We start from the raw sequence: 22,054 nt of genomic DNA, 5'->3' as shown, positions 1-22,054 counted from the left end.
GTCTCCTGAGTTCACTGACAGATGTCACCATTTACAGTTTTCAAGAATGAAAAAAGAGGTCCTGAAGTACAGACTTTTAAAGGGTTATATCTTTTATGTCTCTCTCTCTCTCTCTCTCTCTCTCTCTCTCTCTCTCTCTCTCTCTCTCTCTCTCTCTCTCTCTCTCTCTCTCTCTCTCTCTCTCTCTCACACACACACACACACACACACACACACACACACACACACACACACACACACACACACACACACTTAAAATTGCACATCAACTCTGTTGATGTAGATTGTGCTTCAGGGAGGAACACATCTGTCAAAGAAGTGGATGCCAGTACTGCAGTGTGTGAACTGAGGATAAAGGGTTTTATGTTAGCATTGAGGGTGCTTACTGCAGTCGGACATACATACACCCACACACATAAGCACACATACATGCGCGCACCCTAACACACTTACAGAGCCACAGACCCGTTTTAAACACTCTCAGGTAAAAGCACTTTCCTCTTTAGTGTACGAGTGCTTCAGACCTTTTTAGAGTTAATCTCACCTGTGTGCTGCTGCTTCCATCTGTTCACAATGCGCCCTGGTCAGATTTAGCTCCCTGTGTTTGCTGAAAGTCATTACCCTCCTCATGCTGAATCTGTAAACACTCACTTGTTCTTATTTAGACCTTTTAAATACTATTCCTAAAGCAGAATCTCCTAAATGAACAGTATTTACTGTATGATCTCAGAAAAATAGGCGTCTACAGTGCCTCGTTGTGTTGAATAGGAACAGCTGACTGAACTGTCTGTCAGAGGTGTTTGTCTGATAATCAGTCTGGAGATTTAATAACACAACTTCAGCTCTCATCAAATTTGAAATTCATGTCTGATTACACATCATCCAGTCTTGGTACTTGTTTACTTACTGGTTTCTCTTTTGAGAGAACAATCACAACTGGCACTTTCAACCACATCACATCATTGTCATTGTGATCACAATTAAGCCATCAGCTGAAGCTGAGCAGCAAACTGCCCAACAAATCTGTGATTCAGTCCATTATTGGCATCATCAGAGTTGATTAAGCTTATTTAATGAAGAGGAAAATTAGCCAAACTGCTGCCTTCCTCCTCTCTTTGCATACCTGGTTTTGCTGTTAAGGTGTTGTTTGTTGTGTGATGTTCCACATGAGGCTCAAAGATGCCAAGATGCCTCAACGGGACCATATGCAGCGACTCGTCACCAGTTGGAGGTTTCCCTGCAGGTGGCCAGCTGCAGGTGACAGCATGGATCGCGACTCAAGCTGCTCTCTTTTTCTTCCAGACATATCTGTCACTCCACAGCGCCGTGCACCATGCAGGGTCCAGGATGACGGGCCGGATGCAACTTTCAGCGGCATTATGTCAGCAGGGGCCAGGCAGTACAACAAGTGAATCATTTTGCATTTATTGGGAGATGGCACAGAAAATACTGGATACTGAACGCAGCACAGATGGGGGGCAAATAGTTCCAAATTAGCACTCAGAGCTCAGTCTAACACTCATTTTAAACAACAGATGTCTACCAACAAAAAACATGTATTATTGTGTTGAAGTTTTTGAGTACTATGAATTGTAAATATTTCCACGTCTTCCAACTGGAGACAGCGATGGAAAGTGTCCCCTGGGTGATGTCATTCCACCTTAAGTCTTTAGCAAGTGGCCTCTTTTATCATGGCTGTGCGTTGCAGATCAAGGCCCTGGAGTCTGTGTGAAGAGCTGTCAGTAAGCAGCTGCCCGCTAAATGACCCCCTCTCCTTACCTTGTCCCATTTCTTTTACAGACAGGTAACATAATGGAGGAGCTGTGTAAAGGCACTTCAACACATCAGTTCTTCTCAGGGGAGTTTGTGTCTTTACCCTGTCTTTACCCTGTTCTTTTTTTTCCCCTGTGAAAGGTAATTTCAACAAAAAGAGAAAAGAAGAGTTTTACAATTACTGTCTTGCTGAGACGTAGATGAGAAAATCGATACCACTGATCACCAAAAGCTAATAAAACGCTAAGACGCTGTCAGATGTGTCCAAAAAATGCATTTTGGTCAATCTGATCTGTCTCTTTTGCGCTCCACATGAACTGTTTATCTACATGTAACAAAAGCCTGCACAAATGTGATTGGTCAATACTATTTGGACTACAAATTGCCTACAAACAGAAACCAGAACACTTCTGATAACAAAATCTTGTCACTTGCTTACAGACTCTGCATTCAAATGCAGATATTTATCTGTTTAGAGATTAGTAATTAGTAAGAAAACAAATAGGGGTCTCTCCCAAAATGTCACTGTACTTCTTTAAAGACAGGAGACATGACATTTTGTATTTTTTCCTGTATTCAGAAGGAGCAGAATACAGTAGTTAGTAACTTAAGTAGTAACTTAAGTCATTGTAACAAGTGAAATAAGACTGTTGACAAAACTTTGTCAGAAATCTCTTTACACTGTGCCTGCACAGGATGTATAACACGAAATCTGATTATGTGTTTGCTATTTGTGCATTATACTAACATATTTCTAATATTTGCTGAAACACGACTAAGCACATGCATAAATTCCCTCAACAAGCCATCGGAGAGGAAAATGAAAGCCTCACTTGGTTCATTTTCCACCAGACTTAACAATGGGAAACTAAATTTTAATAGGTGTAATATGTCTCGAGTTATTTGATGCTTTAATTGTTGCTATTTCATGTTGAGACTGGCCTCCCACAGCTTCCATTATGTCAAATTATTTTGAACGATCATATCAGTGATTTCACACATTGTTTCCTCCTGTTGCCATAATGGCCACATAATCTGCTAAATAATATCGGAGCCCCTTTGTTTGTTAGAGCGTAGAATATAATATCCGAAACTTTAAATTGAGTTTCCTCTGATATTGCCTGTGCTTTACACAATGTACTCAAAACAAAGTGTACTAAATATTTACTAAACTATGACAGTAACAGCTTTTTAAAACAATTAGTGTTGAAATTGGCTTTTTAATGTTGCAGTTGCATTGTTTGGAAGAATTATACCATCGAGTGACTTTTTAATTTTAAGAATGTAGTTTCCTCACAGTGTGCTGGAATCATAAAAACCAGTCAACATGTTAGAGCTGTTACAGGTTGAGGAGCTGAGGAGGCAGAGCCGCTCTCAGCAGCAGGCTGCAGCACTGTGTGGTGCCTGAGGTGTGGTGACATGATGTGAGCTGACAGGTGGCACCATGGGTAACAGGGCTAAAACTCCCATCATGCAGCCTGCTGAGGCCCCGTCCTACCTCTCAGCCGCTGCTTCTTGCCGCACTGTCATTTAAGGCTGCTGCTGGATGGTCACAGTTATGATATACTGTAGCTTTTAGGTTTGGGGTGAGTCAAATTGACTATGAACTAAAGCCAAGGGCTGTTTGCACACAGTTGGTATCTGGATTAGCTGCAGAGCCAGATGTTGCATCTTGTTGAAGTTGGGACTCAAATGACTCACTGTCTCAAAGCTTTTAATAACTTGGTTGAGGAACAGGTGCAACGTAATGTTGTGGGTGTATTGAGAATATGAGTCAGCAATAACACCAACATTAATATTTCTTGCATTGATTTCTTTATTTTTTTCCCATCAAAAGAAATGCACAGATCAGCAAAGCTACTACATACAAATGGCCATACAATAGCAGTTGAATTTTTGTTCTTGTTTGAAGGTGTTCGGTAAATTCTGATGGGTCATTTTTACACTTTGCACCTTGAACATTTGCAGTTAGGCTGCATTCAGCAAGAAAATCAAACCAATGCTGTCCTTCCAAGTTCAAATGAAAAAGTTCAGCCACAATCTACGTATCTGGACAGCTACTTGTTACTGCTCCAGGAAAATTACTGTACGTACATACAATAAAGAAAAAAACAAAAGTTTTGCATAGCTTCATTGTAATGTAGATACAGTACTGTAAGGCACTTCATGAAAAAATTTAGGCATTTTTTATCCTATATAATAAACCTTTTTGCCACTTCATTCTAAAACTTCATCTCAATATGCAAGGTTACAACATCTGGAAAAAGAAAAATCTCATATAACATTTTTGCGCACTATGTAAATCTACTGTACTCCCCCGCTTTTCTTTTGGCATTAAGTCTCAAGTTCAACATTCTCAAAATATTGAAGTTGGGTTCTTGTGCATAATATGACTGACACATTGTCCCATAACCCCACACAACCCAGTGTTCCTCAAAAAGACCAAACGAAATAAAAATAAATTGTGCAATGATTTGGGGTTATGTGGAGTAAAAGGCAACACGCTGTCAAAAACGAGTCCCAAAACGAAACAAACAGAACGTCCGGGCAAGTTACAGGATTTCCTTAAAGACTGGCACTGTACCGCCGGTGATAAGGGTACATCTGACATGGGCAGGAGACACTTCTCTTTTTAGATAAAAAAGTCGTTCTATCTTGTCTCTCCTGCAGGCCAGTCTGAAGCATTGGTGGGATGACTGTGTGACTTTTTAGTCCAGCAGCTGTAGGTCGGACTAAATGCTCCAGCAGCCCACCTCACATGGATAGAGGTAAAGAGGATGCATCTGCTCTATCCAAGCTGATCTTCGTACTGTTTGCGGAAGCAATCTCCAGCTGGGAAGAAATCCCAGCAGCGCTCCTGGTACATCTTCCACACATATGACTCCTGGAGTCAGACACACATAAATGGACATCAATGTGTTACTCACAATTATAAGTAATTCACCTTTTGGACCTTAATCAATGTGAACATGCACACAAAAATATGCTGAGACTAAGACTGAACAATTAATATTTCATATTAAAAATGCAATCTGATAAAGTGGTCTAGCGTGTAGAATACATGCAGCTCTGTTTGGCGTAAATGGAATATAACATTTAGAGTAATGTTTTCATTAGTGTAAAATCACCTGAAAAGAAGAAATCTTTGTATTTTCGTTACAGATAACAGGTTGGTCTTTTTGAGCATCCATTTCTGACAGGAAGCTAACAGGTAGCCATGTCAGCAAAAGCAGCTAAAGCAAGATCTTGATAAATGAGAGCTAAACCAGTCAGTGTTTCTGTAGAACACCGGGACAACTGAAACAACAAAGTGACTGCAGCATTTTACCTGCTGTATTCCTCCACTAACCAATCAAGTTACAGTTTACATCCATGTCTGTCCAGAATCATGGAACATGTGCAGTGAAGACTTTTGAAGAAATTTAATAAAAAGTGTATTTTTGGGCAATACTATGTTCTCACCATATTTACATGTATGATTCCAGTGAATAATATCCAGTGAGAAACTTGCTGTCTTCACTTGGAGACTATTTTTACAGAGGACTGATAGAGAGCTTCATCACGTGGTGCAGCGACGATCACCTGAAGCTCAATATCAGCAGAACACAGAGTGAAGTTGACCTTTGACATAAAATGTCAGCACTTCATCATATTATCCTAGGAGACATTTGTGTGAAGTTTTCCCCTAATTAGCGAATTAATTCTTAAGTTATGGCCAAAAACGTGTTTTGTGTGGTCACAGTCCAAATGAAGGTTTGTGCCAGATTTGAAGAGATTCCCTCAAGGCTTCTCTGAGATATCACATTCACTAGAATGGACGGACAGACAGATGGATGGACAACCCAAAAACACAATGCCTCCAGCCGATTTGGAGGCATAAAAATGCAAATAGATATTTCCTTTGAATCCTTCAGCCCTAGCACAGACACAGGATCTCTGATAGTGACAGAATAATCATTGATTGTTTGTTTCTGGTCAGCTGATGATTCCTCAGAGAAAGGTGATTAGTGTAGTTATGCTGTACCTGGCCAGTGTGCTCTGTCTCGTCCTTGTTGATAAGGTACATCAGGAAAAACCTTTAGAAAAAAGGCCAATGAGACGAAACAAAAATGTCAGAACAAAAAAACTTCACATTTTCTTTCCTAAACATCTGATTAAACTTAAAACACAGAAGAGAGAGAGTAGAATAAAGGCTTTGCTGGGGCACATTTTATTCCTCAAACACTGTGTTAACAGGAAATGTCACATTCTGTGTTACTAGGAGACAATTTCTGACGCAAGTGTCAAACAAAGCAGCGCCACACCATCTCCATCACCAAATCACCTGTTGTTTCCCAAATTTTCCAAAGTGTAAATGGCAACGGGCCTCTGTATCTCTGTCTGTCGCTCTGTGGGCATCGTGGCTTTCCAAATCACAATGAATACTGTATGAGAGCACGCTATCACAAACCTGTTTTCCAATAAAGTTCATGGCATTAAATAGTAATGAAGCAACATAATGAGGTCGCTCTCATATCCTCCGGCCACCTGACTGTGAGCGCAAATGGACTGGGACTTTCTATTGTCACGGGCATTACACAGAAACACTGGATAGAGAGGCAGTGCAGAGGAAACACGGAGCCAGATGGAAAAGTACCTGAAGGGATCTACTGTTCTGGATCACTGGGGCTATTAGTGACTGTGGCCCTGATGCTGTGGTAATGTGTTAAAGCCATCAATCATGTGCATAAATTACAGAGGAGACAATATATGCTGGTGGAAGATGATGGCAATAATTAATACATACACAATAAAATGTGAAAAGGTTAATTTAAAGGTTATATAAAATGCCAGAAAGAGGGATACTTACAGGTAGTTGGCCAAATTGTGCTCTTGTAAGGTGTGAGTCTCAAAGCCGTGAGGTGTTGTGTCAAAGTAGTCATTACCGATCCCACAAATGAAGCATTTGGTCTGAGAACAGACGATGAAAAGATAATTAGAGCACCTGCTGTCTTTTGTTTATCTTTGTGCTTCATTTTCTCCACCAAAGCAATCAAAAGGCCATTTTGCTATAAAGATAAGTTTACTTGTCATTGTTAGTACAATGATAATGTTCTCAGCCTGTGTGGAAAAAAGCCCCATCAGGGTTATCAGGGCTAACATATGTGATTCTCCTGGTTTTTCCCCAGAACGTCATGATAATTTTTCCCCGCTCTTGGAGTCCTAGCTTACATGTGTTTCCCCAAAATAAGACACAGCCATGTTTGTGCCACACTTGGCGCGTGGCTCCCATCCAAAGTCACCACATACTGCAAGTTCAGGTGAGAATGAAATCTAGTCTCACCTCCATGTCCTCTTTGACTTGTTCCTGCTGGTCTCTCAGCTCTCCAAAGGCATCAATGATCAAACCTGTAACCACAAAGGAATTGCTGTGGGCATATCCCATAAACTCTATCTGTGTAATCAATACAAGAACAAACCCTTCACTTCCTAAAAATACAGTGTGGAGTGTAACGTGGATATACTACAGTGATGTAGTATTGCAAAGTGTGTGAGGAATATCATTGTCTTTGCATTATTTACTGAGGTGAAAAAACAGGTTGATTCCTTTTGATCAGTTTATAAATTCAATTCAAATACTCATCCAGTAACATTTCCTCACTAATCTTAGAGGGAGTACAATGAGCTTACCCTGGATGATGGCCAGGAGGATGACGATGACAAAGAAGAAGAAGGTGATGTCAAAAAGGATACGGTAGAGCTCATAGGGGTCACCGGCGGGGTCCTCGATCTCGTCCCCGATGCCCCCTCCTGCTCTCACCCCAACGTACATGTGGAACAGGTAACACTGCAAACACAGCCAGAGGGTGAGTGCAGCCTCTTGAAGTATTGGTAACCGGTCGTGTTTAGAATTAATGATACATGTGATTGAAACTTACAGTCATCATGTCATCACACTTCATATCTGGCTCATCCTCATCCTCGCTCTTGTTGTAGAACTTTCTGAAGAAGTTGAAGGCCACCACAGTGTACAGGTAGACCACGACTGCCAGCAGGCCCACCGTCAACACCAGCTTAAGAGGAACACAGGCAGCAGTGAGTAAAATGCCACCACAAACTTCCTGTCTATTTATGAGGTGGAAACACAAAAGACGCAGCAGGGGAAAAGCCACCAGCTCTCATTCATTTTCTATATTAAGTAGTTGAACCCTCATGAGATGCTTGATGGGATTGCCATCGGCGAGAGAAGAGCACAGAAGGGAAAAATTCAAATGAGTGCAAAAGGATATGAAAGTTGAGTGTAGCAACCAGTCACACGCATCAGCTTTATACTGACACAGAACTCCATTCAGATGCAGCTTGTGCATTGATTTACTTGTGAATCTAAACAGCAACAACAGCAGAGGCAGCTGTAAACTACATCTGGACTGACAGCGTGATTGATCTGCCCACAGGCAGCTGAGAGTGGGAGGTGTCATTCCTTACGGCCTTGCCATTTGGGTGTATTTCCACCCTTGGAGATTGAGGTGACATTAAATTTTGATTTGTGCCTCTGGTCAGTTGACATGAGAATCCCTGCAAGAACTGACAGTCAGACTCGGGACTGAAATGAAGGCAACTGAGCAATTTGAACTCAAATGTCACAGGATACTGGATGCATCTGAATTCTTTTACGCATCCTTGGGCTCTCTTCCTTTTGCCTTAATTCTCCCAATTATCTCACGAGAAAGAGACAGAAATATTGAGTGAAAAGAATTGACACGAGACATACAATATTTAGTAGATGACAACCTTGCTCAACCAAGCATCCATTATCTTTTCAAACATGTTGTACAGAGGGAGGTCAACCATGTACAGAAAGTGTAGAGAAACACATATTTCTCCCAGGAGGTGATAGACCAAATCACGACTAATCAGGAGATCACACACACAAATCAAATGAGATGGCCATGTGGCTCTGTGTCTGGTGAATGTGTAAATAGCCCCGACTTTGCTAATAGCTTAGCCAAAACCACTTGATAAAACAATAGCATATCAAAGCTTGGTTTAATATGCCAGCTTTAAGGGGGAAAAAACCCCACAGAAATAATCCAGATCATGGAAATGTTTGGGTTACCCCAGATGCCATCAGTGGGACAGGAGCATGGAGACTGTGATAAAACTGGCTTGTGGTTGCACATCAGGGAAATAAGGCGGTGGTTACGACCCAACCCAGGCGGCTAACTCAGCAGTGACCCCTGCTGCTTGGAATAAGACCTGCATCCTCCTCGTCCTGACCTGTTTTCCATTATGTGTGACAGAGGAGAGGATGGTACGAAGGGTCTTGAACCCCATGGCAATGTCCAGCAGATGAGCAGCAAAGAAGAAGTTGTTGTAGTGGCCCAGGATGGACATGGTGGTGTACCATACCAGGTACAGGAATGACTGGAAAAAGAAACAACAAGAGAAGCTGATCAGAAATGTCTAGTCATAATATCATCAATAAATGCATTCACTCAGCCATCCATAAAACCAGCAATTAATCATCCCAAACACTATGCAAACTCACATTGTCTGTAAACACCACTCCCAGTTTCCAGACGTGGTACTTTGTATCGATTGAGCTCAACCTGGTAAACAAGAAAGGTTGATATGATGGGCTCGTATTTTCTATTTGACCTCTATTTTTGCTTCAAGGAGTTCTTCAAGGTCTGCTCTTTATCCATCTAATCCCTCACCATGACACCAGTGAAGCCTCCTTGGCGACAGTTTCCTCTGTAGGGTTGAAATCCAGGGCGCTCTTATCCAGCCCCAGGAGTTCTGCTATTCTCTCTGCTCCGTACAGGTCTCCATACTTTTTGATCACCTACAAACAGCAGCGAAACAGAAACAGATGAGAGGATGACACTGTGGCTGGCATTTAGTAAATATCACCAGATTTGGCTTGTCTGCGTAACAGATGACACAAAAATAACATAAGTCACTTACTTTGCGTTTGACGAATTTATCCCAGTAGTTGTTGGGGAAGGAACTGGTAAAAGCAGCAAAAAACAACAGCATTACTGTAAATGTTTGTTTCTAAGAGATTATGACTCAGAGTTTATTAACCATACTGACTCACGGAGTATTGATGACGAGTCTGTCCCACTGTCCTTTGATGTCATCATCCGACGGCTGCTCTGTGATGTAAAGGCCAGCAAACTCCAACTTCCTCGCTATCTCCTTCTCACGTTTGAACACCACCAGGGGCACCTTGGACACAAAGGGAATTTGGCTGCATTGTTAGCACAGTAAAGGAAATAACGTAGAGCTACGTACACTGACTGATGTCAGCATGCTACATATCCAACATGTTTACTTCTAAAGGTGGCAGGAAGTGTATGACTGAGTGTTTTAAGTGTGTTTTCTAGACATTTGGTGTTACTGTACCTTCAGGTAGTAGTATCCCACCACACACAGGAAAGATATGATAGTGTGCAGGATAGCAAGACAGCGAAGCGTTGGTGCCATGTACCCTGTGCTCTCCTGCAGGACGAAATACTCAAGTGCACCCTCATCTTCCTCCTCCCCAGCTCTACCGCGACCATTCCAGGGGTCTTCATCGTCTGAGTAATCGCCGGTCACCTGACAGACAGTGAGACATTAAAAAGGTATGTACCGCAACCAGTAACAACAATGTTCACATCTTATATACTGTATATACGATGATAGTTTAATTTCAAGCTTACTTTGTAGAAGAGCAAAATGAAGTTGATAGCAAAGGCAACAAATAGTGCCAGGAAGCGGAGGTTGTAGAAATTTCTGGCCAGGTAATTCTGTGAAAATAATCATTTCTGTATAAGTTGTATATGTGCAATAAGTCGAGTGGTACTCTCTTAATAAGCTTAAGCGAATAATTTTGTTCTTATTGTTTCCAGACAGCTGTGAGTGAAATATCTGACCAGCATCTTGGTCTGGTAGATTTCCAAGCCATCGAAGAAGCTGGCCATGAAGGCCTCTGGTGGCTCTTTCTTCTGGCCGAGCCTCTTCTTCGGAGCTTTCTTCTCCTCCACCAAAGACTCTGGAGGGGCTTCGTCTTTGGCCTTGTCGTGGTCCTTCTTCTCACCATCTTCTGAACTGAAACAATAATTTCTCTATTAGTGACAGGCAGATACATGCTGTCTACTCTTGGAGCTTCCTACCAGGAGTTAACTTAAATCCTGTTAAATACCTGAAATTCTTCATACTTAAAGCACCTTTGTGAAGAATTTGAAAATGTTTGACTTTGGCGACTATCAAAAGAAAGAAATGCTGAAACACAAAACATGTTAGATTGCTAGAAAAATGCACAAGGCAGAAAGTTTAAATAAGCATCAATCACATAAAAAATATATCAAAAGTATCATATCAATAGCAATTCCACTAAGGATGAATGACGAACAAAGAACACTCACTCTCCTTTCTCTGAATCTGACTTGTAGTCTCCATTTGAAGCCCTTTTCTTTGCAGCCATCTATAACAAATACAATGTTTTGACCATCAATCACTTCAACAGTTTGTATGATAACAAATGTGTTTCAGGTAAAATATCTAGTAAAGTAACTAGTAAAGACGTGATTAGTGATTAAATTGGATTTAAGATGCGCACTGACCTGTGCTTTCTTCTGCTTGACAGCACTGGCAATGGACGGAGCATCCCCCACCACCACCTCAGACACATCTCCCAAACCTGGCTCAGCCCCATGCTTCCCCTCCTTCTTGGGCTGTATGTTCAGTAACTCTGCCATCAGGTCTGCCTCTGCTGCATCTCCCTGAGCCATCTGACCCATCTCCGCCAGCGCTGACGCTTCATTCGCCTCCATCTTCTCCATCTCTAACACGTCTCCATGGATCCCAAACTGGGTGGGATCCGGCATGTTTCCCAAAATATCCGTCACCTTAATGTTCTTGGCCCCTTCAACGAGGCCGCCTCCAAACATAGTGGTCCACAAGATATGGAAGAAACCCCAAACCAGGCTGTAGACAAAGTGGAAGAGGCCTGTGATGATCATCCAGAAGAAAGAGAAGAAGCCTCGCACCATTTCCCTTACACTCATCTTCCTGAATTTTCTGTACTGTCTCCTAATGCTCTTGAAAGTTAGCAGCTGGCGGAAGTGGCAGAGGCTTTTTCTCATGGAGATGCACGCGATTGTAAAGGCCGAGGAAGACTCCAACATCACGCTGTCCTCCTCTTCCTCTTCCTGGCTTTCCACCACACTCTGGTTGTCATCCTCATCTTCCTCTGGACGCTCCACTGGGTCTGGCTCTGAAATCTGAGAGGCTAGCTGCATCTCAAAGATGGTGTCCTCACAGAAGTTGACAAACAGTTCCATTTTCTCACTCTCCCCGCCTTCATTGACAACATCGAAGATAAACTGCCGTTTTGACTCTTTTACCTGAGGTTTCTCCCACTGGGTACGACTCGACTCACTGATCTCAAAGTAGACTCTCTCAATGCGCTTGGCACCACCCATGATCTCAATACGACCCAAATAGGGTTCGAAATAGCTGAGGACGCTCTCAGCCAGGTCGAGGAACGTTGAAAGGCGAGCATCATGAGGCATATGCTCAGAGAGATTGGTCAGCAACACAGCTACATTAAAGCCAATGTCCTTGGCGGGTTCGTGAAATCTCTCCACAAACTGCTCGTAGTTGAACATGTCGTTCTCATCCGCCTCAGCACAGGAGAGAAGAAACTCAATCTCAGACTGGGAATACTGCTTCTGGTTCTCCATGGACTTCTGGAAATCTTTCTTTGAGATGACCCCTTTGCTCTCGGGGTCATAGTCCTTGAAGCTGTCCGAGGTAGTCAGGTCCTTCAACTTGAGGAACATGTCGAAGAATTTTAGGATCATCTCCACGTTACTAGAAGATTCCACCAAGGTGTCCACCATCTGTTTGCCAATAGTACCATTGACAACATTACCTGTGACGCGATGGAGAAAGAGACCAAAACAAAGTTTGTCAGTACACACAATAACTACCAACAATCTCCATGCAGATTAAGCAAAGCTGATTTGGGAAATATCTTGAAATTTGAAGCAAACAAATGTGCTTAATGAAAACCATAAATGAGACAACATCCTTGCAAATTATTGCTGCTGACAAGCTCATATGCCGTCAGTGAGTCACTGAGAAGTAAACCTTCAAGAAGAGAAAGCATCATGACGATCATGTCCTTCTGCAGGTCCAGCAGCTCCTTCAATAATTCAATCTGACTGGAGTCCTGTTAGGAGAGGACAAAAAAAGGAAACCTTATGACTCACATTACACTATATCACACAGACTACTGATGGCCTCCCTGTAAGGGTACCATCTAATATCCTTGAGAGATCAAGGCTGTCTCAGATCGTGGGGGACCCACAATGGCCCTGATGGGGCCCAGACGGGCCTTCCAGGTAACATCCATCCATCAGCACCAGGGTTAATGTTATTTTACTGTCTTGCAGCAGATGGCTAGGTCAGTCTGACTCATTTAGGGTCTCTGTGGAGCCTGTATTCAGCATGCCATAAATCTGTGCCATACTTTGATTCACAAAATTTAAACCCCTCCACCTGTGCTCTCCTTCATCCTGGCTTCTACTGTCAGACCAAGCCTTTTTCTGATGGCCATGAGATAAGGTTACATGGCTGGATTTCCTCCCATTCTTGACCTATTAGGTATGGAGGAAATATCACAGATGGACTAATACATCACACAGCTGAGTGGAATGACATTATGTAATTGTACTGCAGTAGCCTAAGGTTATCCTTGAGCCTGGAGAGACCTCTAGTGGCTACAGATATAATGTTTTGTTTTGTCAGCAAAATACTCATGAGCACTGAATGTAAAATACTCATCATGCAGAATGGCATCTCTCAGAGAGTTAATTATCATATATGTTTTATGCTATGGGATTATTATCACTGATATATTTACATGCAGAATTTGGGAATGACTCAGAGCTTATATGGTATACAATTCAACCATTTTGCTACAAGACGTCTTCAAGATGAAATTTCGGCATATTCATTGAAACCATCCCTGATTTGATTCCAGCAGGCTTCCTCTATTGCAACTCATTACTTCCTCTCTCTTCCTGTCATCTCTATCTATGACATCACTGTAAAACTGTCCAATAAAGGCAAAAACAACAAAAAATAGCAATTAATTTAGAAGCTGACAACAACGTGAGGTGGAGTAAAAAGGACAATATACTGTATCTGTAATGTCGTGGAGTAGATGTATAAAGCATAGGTAGCTCAGGCACAAGTACAGTACCTCAAATCTGCATTTAAGTGCAGTTCAAATACATAACAGTACAGCACAGCATAGCATGCACCACCACTGCAGACAAAATTAGATACCTGGGACAACTTCATCTGCATGTTGGCAAATACATGCAAGAAGCCCACCACTGCGTCCCACAACCTGCTGTGAGCCAAACTCTGCTGGTTCCCAATACATGGACCCTGGAGAAAATCATACAGTATCATAATTAATCTTTCAAGCTCAAGATTTGAATTAGCACTCGTTGTGGTGCAGTGTGCTTTGATGTGGTACCTGTATATATTCAGTTAAAGAGTTGAAGACCTGCTTGGCCACTGCCAGTGCCCTGGAGAAGTTCCTCTGACCTGCCTCGTCTATAATATCCTTACCAGAGTAGTACCAGTAGAAGTCACTGATGGACTCCTGCGAGAAAGAAAGAGAAAGGTTCAGCATTAAAGAAGGTGAATGAATAGATTAAACTGTTCTAGATCTGTCTATAACAATATCATACCTGCAGTCTTAGTAGGTAGTCTACAGTACTAATGATGATGTTGACTGTAGTGGTGTTCCCTGTCTGAGTCCTCAAGAAGTTCTGAAAATCTACAACAGGTCATAAAATAAGATTTAAAAAAAAAAAAGAGAGAGAGACATGCATCTTCTTAAATTCTGGTTTATGGAACTGTGTCCACTTACCATTGTTGTGGCCCTCACAAAGAAGCTGCAGAAACCTAAAGAGATCCTTTGTGAACTCATCATCCTGCAGTACCTTGGAACCTGAGGACAGGAAATGAGATTAACTGCCCGGTTCAGCGATAAGAAGGTCAGAGACCCGTCATTTTAATGTCGGTACAGGCATCAGGCCTTGCATAGCTTTCACTTCCTAAACATAAAGCTGCTGTCTAATTGTCAGACGGCATTAAATTATGTGCACTATATTTGGGGTTCACATAGACAAGGTATAGTGCATCATTTCACAAATTAAAAGAGGGTTTATTATAGGAATAAAACTGAGCTTTATTGTTTAACACCAGCAAAGCTTTGTTGTTTCTTACAATCAAAGCTTTGGAAGATTTATTTCTTACTACACGCTGGTTAGTATCGTAAAATTAATTAACAGAAAAGGTCCCACACAAATGACAAGCACTGACTTCTTATAAAAAAAAAGAAAATATATAAGAAAAGTGGAGAGATTTGAGTCAGTTTGGGGCACCTAACCCTGGACTGAACAATCTATCCAGATGTCAGAGGAGCATGCATGCGTTCCTTCAGTCCAAGGCACAAAATAAGGTGGTTGTATTGCATTCAGGGCAAAGGAGGAGGAGGAATGGGGAGAGAAAGATTGGGAGGGGGGGGTGAGGAAAGGGAGGAAGGAGTTGAACAGAGAGCAGTCAAGATGTCAGCATTGCATAGAATGAGTAGAATCTAAACCATGTATTTACCCCGCTCACTCACGTTGACTGCGACCGATGAGATAAAAAACATGATCAGAGGAAAACAATCAAACAAACAAAACAAAAAGCAGACATAAGCAAAGGAGAAGACATTGAGATTCAATCAGAAGAAGTAGGAACAGGAGAGAATGATCGCGCTATAGAAATATATTTACATACTCACATTGATTTGCAACACTGACATGCGGTTACGATTAAACAAAGTCTTAAAGTACAGTCTGCTCGCTAGGCAGGTGTTTAGACTACAAGTTAGACTACATGACTAACAGTTACCATCACTTATGCCTGAATGTATGAGGTGAGAATGAGCTGGAATATGCATGAGAAAAACATATTTATATACTGTATGCTACCCATCGATCAAATCGAGACCTCTGATTAAGTGTTAGTTTACATGTGGATGCAGTTGTGAGCGTGAGTGCTTTTAAGTGGCAGACAAGGCCGAGACAGGACTTAGACATACAGTAGCACAGGTTTACCTGCACGATGATGATGTACGACATGACACACGAGAGACACACATGACGTGGAGATGGGCTTGTACAACAACAAACTAAAGAGCAGATGTTTGTCCAAGCTAAGGCGTCATTTGTCTAGTAGCTGATTACAAGTCTGACTGTGGAGCAATAAGGGCACGAGGCCGAATGAGGCACATCATGTCACGGAAGGATTTCTACATGTGTACGCGGCAATATCACGCATGGCTTGTGATGTGGTCTGGGCCACATGTGTAACGCCGAGTGGCTGAAAACTGCACAAATAAAGCTAGAAATTCCACAACCTTTCACTGTCACTTTACAAAGATACTCTCAGATCTGCAGCAGATCAGCATTTAGCAACAACAGACTGCAGCACACAAACTGCTGAACTTTTAGTATAGAGGTTCTGTCTGTACTGCACTTTTCCTACAACGACAAAAAACAGAATCATACTATGGTGCAGATATTGAGTTTAGTGCCACATACTGTGTATTGCTCTTTACATCCGTGTGTTTTAAAGTCTACTCGTAGAGAACAAATCAATCACTCATATTGTTGGTCTCAGACTGTTTACCGTGTTTGTCATCCTCACTTACTTGATCCTTCTTCAGTAACCATCCCCAGACCTTCAGCTTTATTTTGCCTTTCAAAAGCATTCAAGTCCAGGACACTGAAGAAAAAAAGAAGAAAGAAATGAAAGGGAAAAAAAGCCTCACCTTTCTTTCTTACTTTCTATATTCTGTATTTCTGCCATATGTATTTAAAAGGGACAATCCAGCAATTTAGCATTGCCAAAGTTCCAAAGACACTGGATCCTACACTTCCCATAGTGCAACCGGCAGCTCCAGTTTGTAAAGGAGGCTTTCTTTATACATTTTTAGTCTCCAAGCCCAAAGTCAGCTTACCCCGGTGACATCACTTGACAAAGCTCCATCACAGCCACAGGAGACATTATATAACTGTTTTCACAGGCTGGTTAGTACTTCCTGTGACTAGCAAACTGACCTTTCTGTGTATAATTAGTGGAGTTCCCCATGAAATTGCAGTTGAGAGATAAAGCACATGTGGCTTCATTACCTGCAAGACATCATCAGTCCAGATAAACTTTTGAAAAATCCAACGTCTCTTTTCTCCTTCAGATAGTCCAGCATTTTCTGCATCAAAATAAAAGCATGGTAAATAGTGGGCTGCTGCTGTTACATGCAAATTCTGTATGCTGATTGCAGCGTACCTGCTGGACCAGTATATTTCCCCCGTTGAGAATGGAGATGCCTAGTTTGAGGGTGAAAGTCACCATAGCACCAAGTCGACCTGATGACCACAAATCTTATATCACACAGATGTTATACCAGAGGTGGTAGCTCTTCGAAGGCAGACAGGTGAGCATGTGTTTTCCTACCTTTGCTGGCACTGACCATCTGAAGAACCATCTCTGCAGCTCCTCGATCATGTAGTCTGGCTTGCTGATAAAGCATCTTTTGCTTCTCCATTTCCTTTTCCTGTATGAAATGATAAACCGGTTAGCACCACTTCTGAATATGAATCAAAAACAAAATAAAATGCAGAACACTAGTCCTGAGAAATCAATAGCACCTCAAATGTTTTCTCTTTCCCTTCTTCGTCTTCCTCTTCTTCGCCTTCAGCGCAGCTCTGGAAGAGAACACAGAATGTCAAACCTGCAAGATTTTGCTGAACTGCATGCATTGAAGTAATAGCAATTTAGAGAATGAGGTACCTTTGCCATCATATCTGCATATGCAATATACAAGGGATCCTCTTCCAAAGAACTAACAAAAAAGAAAGACAAATATCTAGTGGTTAAACCTTGTTTAGTACACAATCACATCTCCTCTTAATAATTATTAGCAAGTGTGAGTGGTTACACTGTAATGTCTGTAAGCAGCAAGACTGCAGAGAACATCTCCAAACTGCTCATGTTTGTCTCCTAGTATAAAATATATGGTGATGATTTCGCTTAATGCAGCTCTTTATTAGCAAAGAGGCAAGCCAAAACTATTAGGCAGCACAGATGGAGCAAAGCGTGTTGGTGCCAGGTGGTCAGGTGTGTGGCACTGAGTGTGTACTTACCTGCACTCAGTCAGAGCGTTGTGGCTGAAATGCAGAATGAGCTGGTGAAGAGGGTCTGGTTGCTTTCTCACCTCCTCCTCTTCCTCTTCCTCCACTTTGGGCTGCGTTTTCTGGACAAAGCCACACAAGTAAATCCTGGAGCTTGGGCGCGTAGTCTCAATGTCAACCAGAAATCTGAACTGTAACACTTTGTACGAACAGCAGTTACCTTACACCACTTACCTTAAGAGACTCAGGTTATAGTAGGAAAAAAGAGATTGATAGCATACACTGATTGCATGCAGACAATTAACCACAAACATGAGCATGGACACAGTGACACAGCATCCACACACATGCTGGCACACACACACACAGCAGATGATTTTCAGCAGTGTTAAAGGGTGGAGATTGGAGTTAAGCATGACTCTCCATGAGACCAGTTTACACTTTTTCATAGAGCTCCTGTGATGAACCCCTCATGATAGCAGACACATTGGAACTATTTTTCTATGGGGTTTGCTTAAAGTATGTGTGCTTAGTTGGCTGAATCATAAAGTTCCTCTTCTGTCACACCTTTAACTTCTTATGCAGTGTCCCCATGGCTTTAATTTCAAATCATGTGGACAAGATATGACTGTCAAAAGAAGATTTGATTTTCAAAAGCATTAATTCAACTTTTATCTTCATTTATTATTAAAAAAAGAGCAAAAAAAAACAAAAAACCACCCACTGGCACAGTGGGGTATGTCAAGGTCCAGTGTGCCTTCACGACAGTCTCCAGATAAGAGAACTGAATTTATTAAACTTTATTTCATGAATCCTTGAAGCATTTTTAATCAACTTATGCATATTATGCTCTAGGTTATCATGAGCTACAAAGTGCAAAACATTTTTGAAGCAGTTTTGCAAGTCAATGCATGATTATGATATTTTGTGACACTACTTTCAGAAATGTCATTGGTAAGTCAAAGCAACGCGGTGGAATGCCCTCTTACCAATGCTGGATGGGAGTGGGTGAAAATTCTCAGCTGGCTCTGACATCAGCGGTGATGTCATGCTTGCCAAAAAATGGGAGTCAAGTTGAAAAACATTGTGTGGATGACTGAATGCGACCCGGTGGCAGGTGGTGTGACTGGGGCGCTTTCAAGCACTTTCAATAATGAAACAAGTAAAGTGGTGCTGTAGGGGCGACGCTCAGCTCCACAGAGCACACGGGTACCAACAAGAGGGCGCTGGGGGAACGTCAAGAGTACTTACTGCAAGATCCTGCACTAGCTTCTCCTCAAAAGAGTACTCCTCAGTTTCTATCCATATTCTCTGATAGGCCAGGAGGAAGAGGTTAATAGAGCGATGCCTAAGGAAGGGTAAGAGGAGATTTGCCTGGGTTAGATTGGAGCAGAGCAAAGGAGGGAATGAGTCCCTTTAGGAGAGGTTAATACTGGTTAGTACAGGGTACTGGTATATCCAACTGGTCACCTAAGAGGTGTAATGCCTGTAATACTCATGTATCAATGTAACCGTGCACATCAGCAACAGTTGAAGGAACTTTTTTTAACATACAAGTACAAGTTAGATGAGAGGATCAATAAGGCTCTCATGTCTGTATGCTAATAAAGCTACAGCCACTAGACAATTACTTATCGTAGCCTAAAGATTGGAAGCAGGTGGAAGCAGCTAGCCTGCTAGCCATGACCATAAGTAAAAAACCCACCTAATAGAACTTCTAATCTGTCTCTAACCGTGTTTTTTAGAAGAAGAAGAATTCCTTTATTACAATTGTTTTACACACAACATGCAGAGTTGAGGGGGAAACTGCACATGCCATGCATTTGTGAAATTCTTTCCCGCTTTTTGACCCATCCATGGTCAGGCCTTCCTCTACGGCAGACCAGGAGCGGTGGGCTGCCAGTCGACTGGCACCCGGGGACCCAGCACTCATTTGTCACCATTTATGGATCCCCAAGTGAACACAGGGAGAACATGCAATCTCTACACAGAAAGGCCCTTATTTTTCCTCAAGCAGCAGGCACCAAAGGCATGGTGGAGGCATGGTGGATGCGCCCCCAGCGGGATTCGAACTGGGACCTTCTAGCTGTGAGGCGACAATGTTACCACCAAACCACTGTGCCACCTTTTAGCTTTTTAAAATAACTGCCTGTTGGCTCTAGGCTCATATTTGGCATACAGACATGAAAGCAGTATAGAATTTAATTAAGGTAATTTCAGTTTTGGTAAGAAAGCAATTGAGAATAACTCCAAAATGTTTAACCATTCCTTGAAAACACTTGCTCACTCACTGCATTACTGTACAGTTGTGAACCAGAGGAAAAACCAGCGGGAATATCTGGATGAGAGTTAAATCTGCAGCATAAACCGTGCCTGGAGGAGAGTGAGAGGTTAAGAAAGGTATGCAAGGTCATACAGTAGCAACATTGGGTCAGCACTACGTTACCGTCAGCATGGAGAGCAGACTGTCATAGTCTGTGTTCTCATGCATTATCTCCAGCCAAATATGTCGGTAGGCACTCAGGAAGTAATTATTATTTTTGTGCCTAAGGGGATGAGGTACAATAGAGTGTGACATTGAGGAGAGAACAAAGGCTCAATGGGGAGACAAAAGAGAAAAGATGACATCTGAATGTGTGAAACTCAGTTACAGTTGACATTATCCAGAAGCTTCACATCCACCCCTCAAACCCAAATCTATTACTCCCAACAAAAACAGTCAATTGTGCCGGCATTGTAAATACTGTCTAATAGTAATTAACTATGCTGTGTCATATTTCACCGTCAACAACTCTGAATAAATGAGTCATGCTGTCAGGCAGGCGGGCAGCATCGTCTGAGCACATATTGAAGATGGCCACCCCCAGGTTGGGCCTCATAATTGTTTTCCTCCCTACTGTAGCTCTCTGCCTGACTTCCTGTGATTGAGTTACAGAGCAGCAGGGCATGAAATTGCCAGTGTCGCTTTTTTTTCTCCTCCTTGATAACAGCTATGGGCCAGACATTTGTCCTACAAACGCGGCGACGGTGGCTGTGCATTAATGCAGGGTCAGAACCCAAGAAGACAGAAATGAGAGTTGTGAGTCTGGCAGGAGAAGAAAGTGTTGTGGTTTGGCCAGTAAACACAGAGGTGATGTTGCAGCGCTTGCGACACAATTTTCCCATCTGCTAGTAGAACCGCAGGGAGGTCTCGGCTACTGTTGAATGTGGGGTGTCATCTTGGATTCATGTGGCTGTTTAGCATAATTTCATGCTAAAAACAGCACAAGAATAGAGGGTGCAGGTGCAATGTATACAGTCATACCTTGGTAGATTATAAAGTGGAGCCATGCGGAAGCAAGCGACGACTGCTCGCTTCCTCTGCTTGGACAGCAACTTCTGCCACACACATTTCTTGGATCTCAGCGGTTGCTCCACCTAATAGTAGTAGAAGAAAGTCAGCGTTAAGATTATTAATCAAGACATTCTCTACCAGGTAAACCTGAGGAAAAAAAATCATCTCTGATAACTGAGAGCTGCCGTTTAGTCAGCTTCCTCAATGGTTGGTCCAGATAATCCACCACCAGAAAGCCATGACTGTCATATATAAAGAAGTCATGACTGCCTACAAAGCAACACGTCTGGCAGCAAACAATTTCTTGCATGAAAGTTGCTATGAAAAATAAAGTTCATTATTAATATTAAGCATGCTTGGTGACCCTGCACCTTCACAACTGTTTATCATAATATGTTTGGGTATGTATAATGGTTTGAGCCCGACCTGCTCCAGGTAGAAGACAGCAGCAGAGATCCTCTGGATACGGTCCACCACCCTCTCAGGGTCTGGAGGCCCCTCGCTTCTTATTGCAATGTCCTTGTACAAGTTTAGCTGCCATCTAACTGCCGGGTCCTCTGACTGAGAGTGTGTTACAAAAAAGGATACTGAATACAATATATACAGTCTTTGGAGGCACAGCAACCACTAAACCCTCTGTGACATGCTCACCTTTTCTCGTAGATGTAGATTCTGATGAATATGTTCTTTGACCTCTTCGTCTGTGTCTCTCTAT

General features: G+C 42.2%; 1 protein-coding gene across 6 annotated transcripts in view; it reads right to left on the bottom strand.

Annotated features, from left to right (window-relative positions):
* Window positions 1-3,580: 3,580 nt before the first annotated feature.
* Window positions 3,581-22,054, bottom strand: part of LOC139342740 (ryanodine receptor 3-like) — a 98,957-nt gene continuing 80,483 nt past the window's right edge. For 3 of the 6 annotated variants that reach the window (XM_070979985.1, XM_070979986.1, XM_070979989.1), the window contains 33 exons: window positions 21,991-22,050; window positions 21,766-21,900; window positions 21,310-21,422; window positions 19,257-19,353; window positions 18,018-18,127; window positions 17,665-17,716; window positions 17,523-17,579; window positions 17,329-17,428; window positions 17,161-17,240; window positions 17,007-17,083; window positions 16,526-16,599; window positions 15,439-15,456; window positions 14,693-14,773; window positions 14,511-14,599; window positions 14,294-14,422; window positions 14,098-14,202; window positions 12,895-12,976; window positions 11,364-12,676; window positions 11,166-11,224; window positions 10,674-10,848; window positions 10,461-10,547; window positions 10,162-10,356; window positions 9,854-9,984; window positions 9,721-9,763; window positions 9,471-9,598; window positions 9,302-9,362; window positions 9,031-9,177; window positions 7,692-7,826; window positions 7,444-7,600; window positions 7,097-7,161; window positions 6,623-6,723; window positions 5,798-5,849; window positions 3,581-4,657 (listed from right to left, as the gene is read on the bottom strand). In XM_070979985.1, the coding sequence (XP_070836086.1) occupies window positions 4,562-4,657; window positions 5,798-5,849; window positions 6,623-6,723; window positions 7,097-7,161; window positions 7,444-7,600; window positions 7,692-7,826; window positions 9,031-9,177; window positions 9,302-9,362; window positions 9,471-9,598; window positions 9,721-9,763; window positions 9,854-9,984; window positions 10,162-10,356; window positions 10,461-10,547; window positions 10,674-10,848; window positions 11,166-11,224; window positions 11,364-12,676; window positions 12,895-12,976; window positions 14,098-14,202; window positions 14,294-14,422; window positions 14,511-14,599; window positions 14,693-14,773; window positions 15,439-15,456; window positions 16,526-16,599; window positions 17,007-17,083; window positions 17,161-17,240; window positions 17,329-17,428; window positions 17,523-17,579; window positions 17,665-17,716; window positions 18,018-18,127; window positions 19,257-19,353; window positions 21,310-21,422; window positions 21,766-21,900; window positions 21,991-22,050 (4,404 nt within the window). In that variant the 3' untranslated portion in view covers window positions 3,581-4,561. The remainder of the gene's footprint in view (window positions 4,658-5,797; window positions 5,850-6,622; window positions 6,724-7,096; window positions 7,162-7,443; window positions 7,601-7,691; window positions 7,827-9,030; window positions 9,178-9,301; window positions 9,363-9,470; window positions 9,599-9,720; window positions 9,764-9,853; window positions 9,985-10,161; window positions 10,357-10,460; window positions 10,548-10,673; window positions 10,849-11,165; window positions 11,225-11,363; window positions 12,677-12,894; window positions 12,977-14,097; window positions 14,203-14,293; window positions 14,423-14,510; window positions 14,600-14,692; window positions 14,774-15,438; window positions 15,457-16,525; window positions 16,600-17,006; window positions 17,084-17,160; window positions 17,241-17,328; window positions 17,429-17,522; window positions 17,580-17,664; window positions 17,717-18,017; window positions 18,128-19,256; window positions 19,354-21,309; window positions 21,423-21,765; window positions 21,901-21,990; window positions 22,051-22,054) is intronic. The other 3 variants (XM_070979987.1, XM_070979988.1, XM_070979990.1) reach the window with 1 other exon arrangement.

This window comes from Chaetodon trifascialis, chromosome 14 (assembly GCF_039877785.1).
Source record: "Chaetodon trifascialis isolate fChaTrf1 chromosome 14, fChaTrf1.hap1, whole genome shotgun sequence".
Lineage (NCBI taxonomy): Eukaryota > Metazoa > Chordata > Actinopteri > Chaetodontiformes > Chaetodontidae > Chaetodon > Chaetodon trifascialis.
The sequence above is the reverse complement of the archived record's forward strand: the minus strand, read 5'-3'. Positions and strand labels throughout refer to the sequence as shown.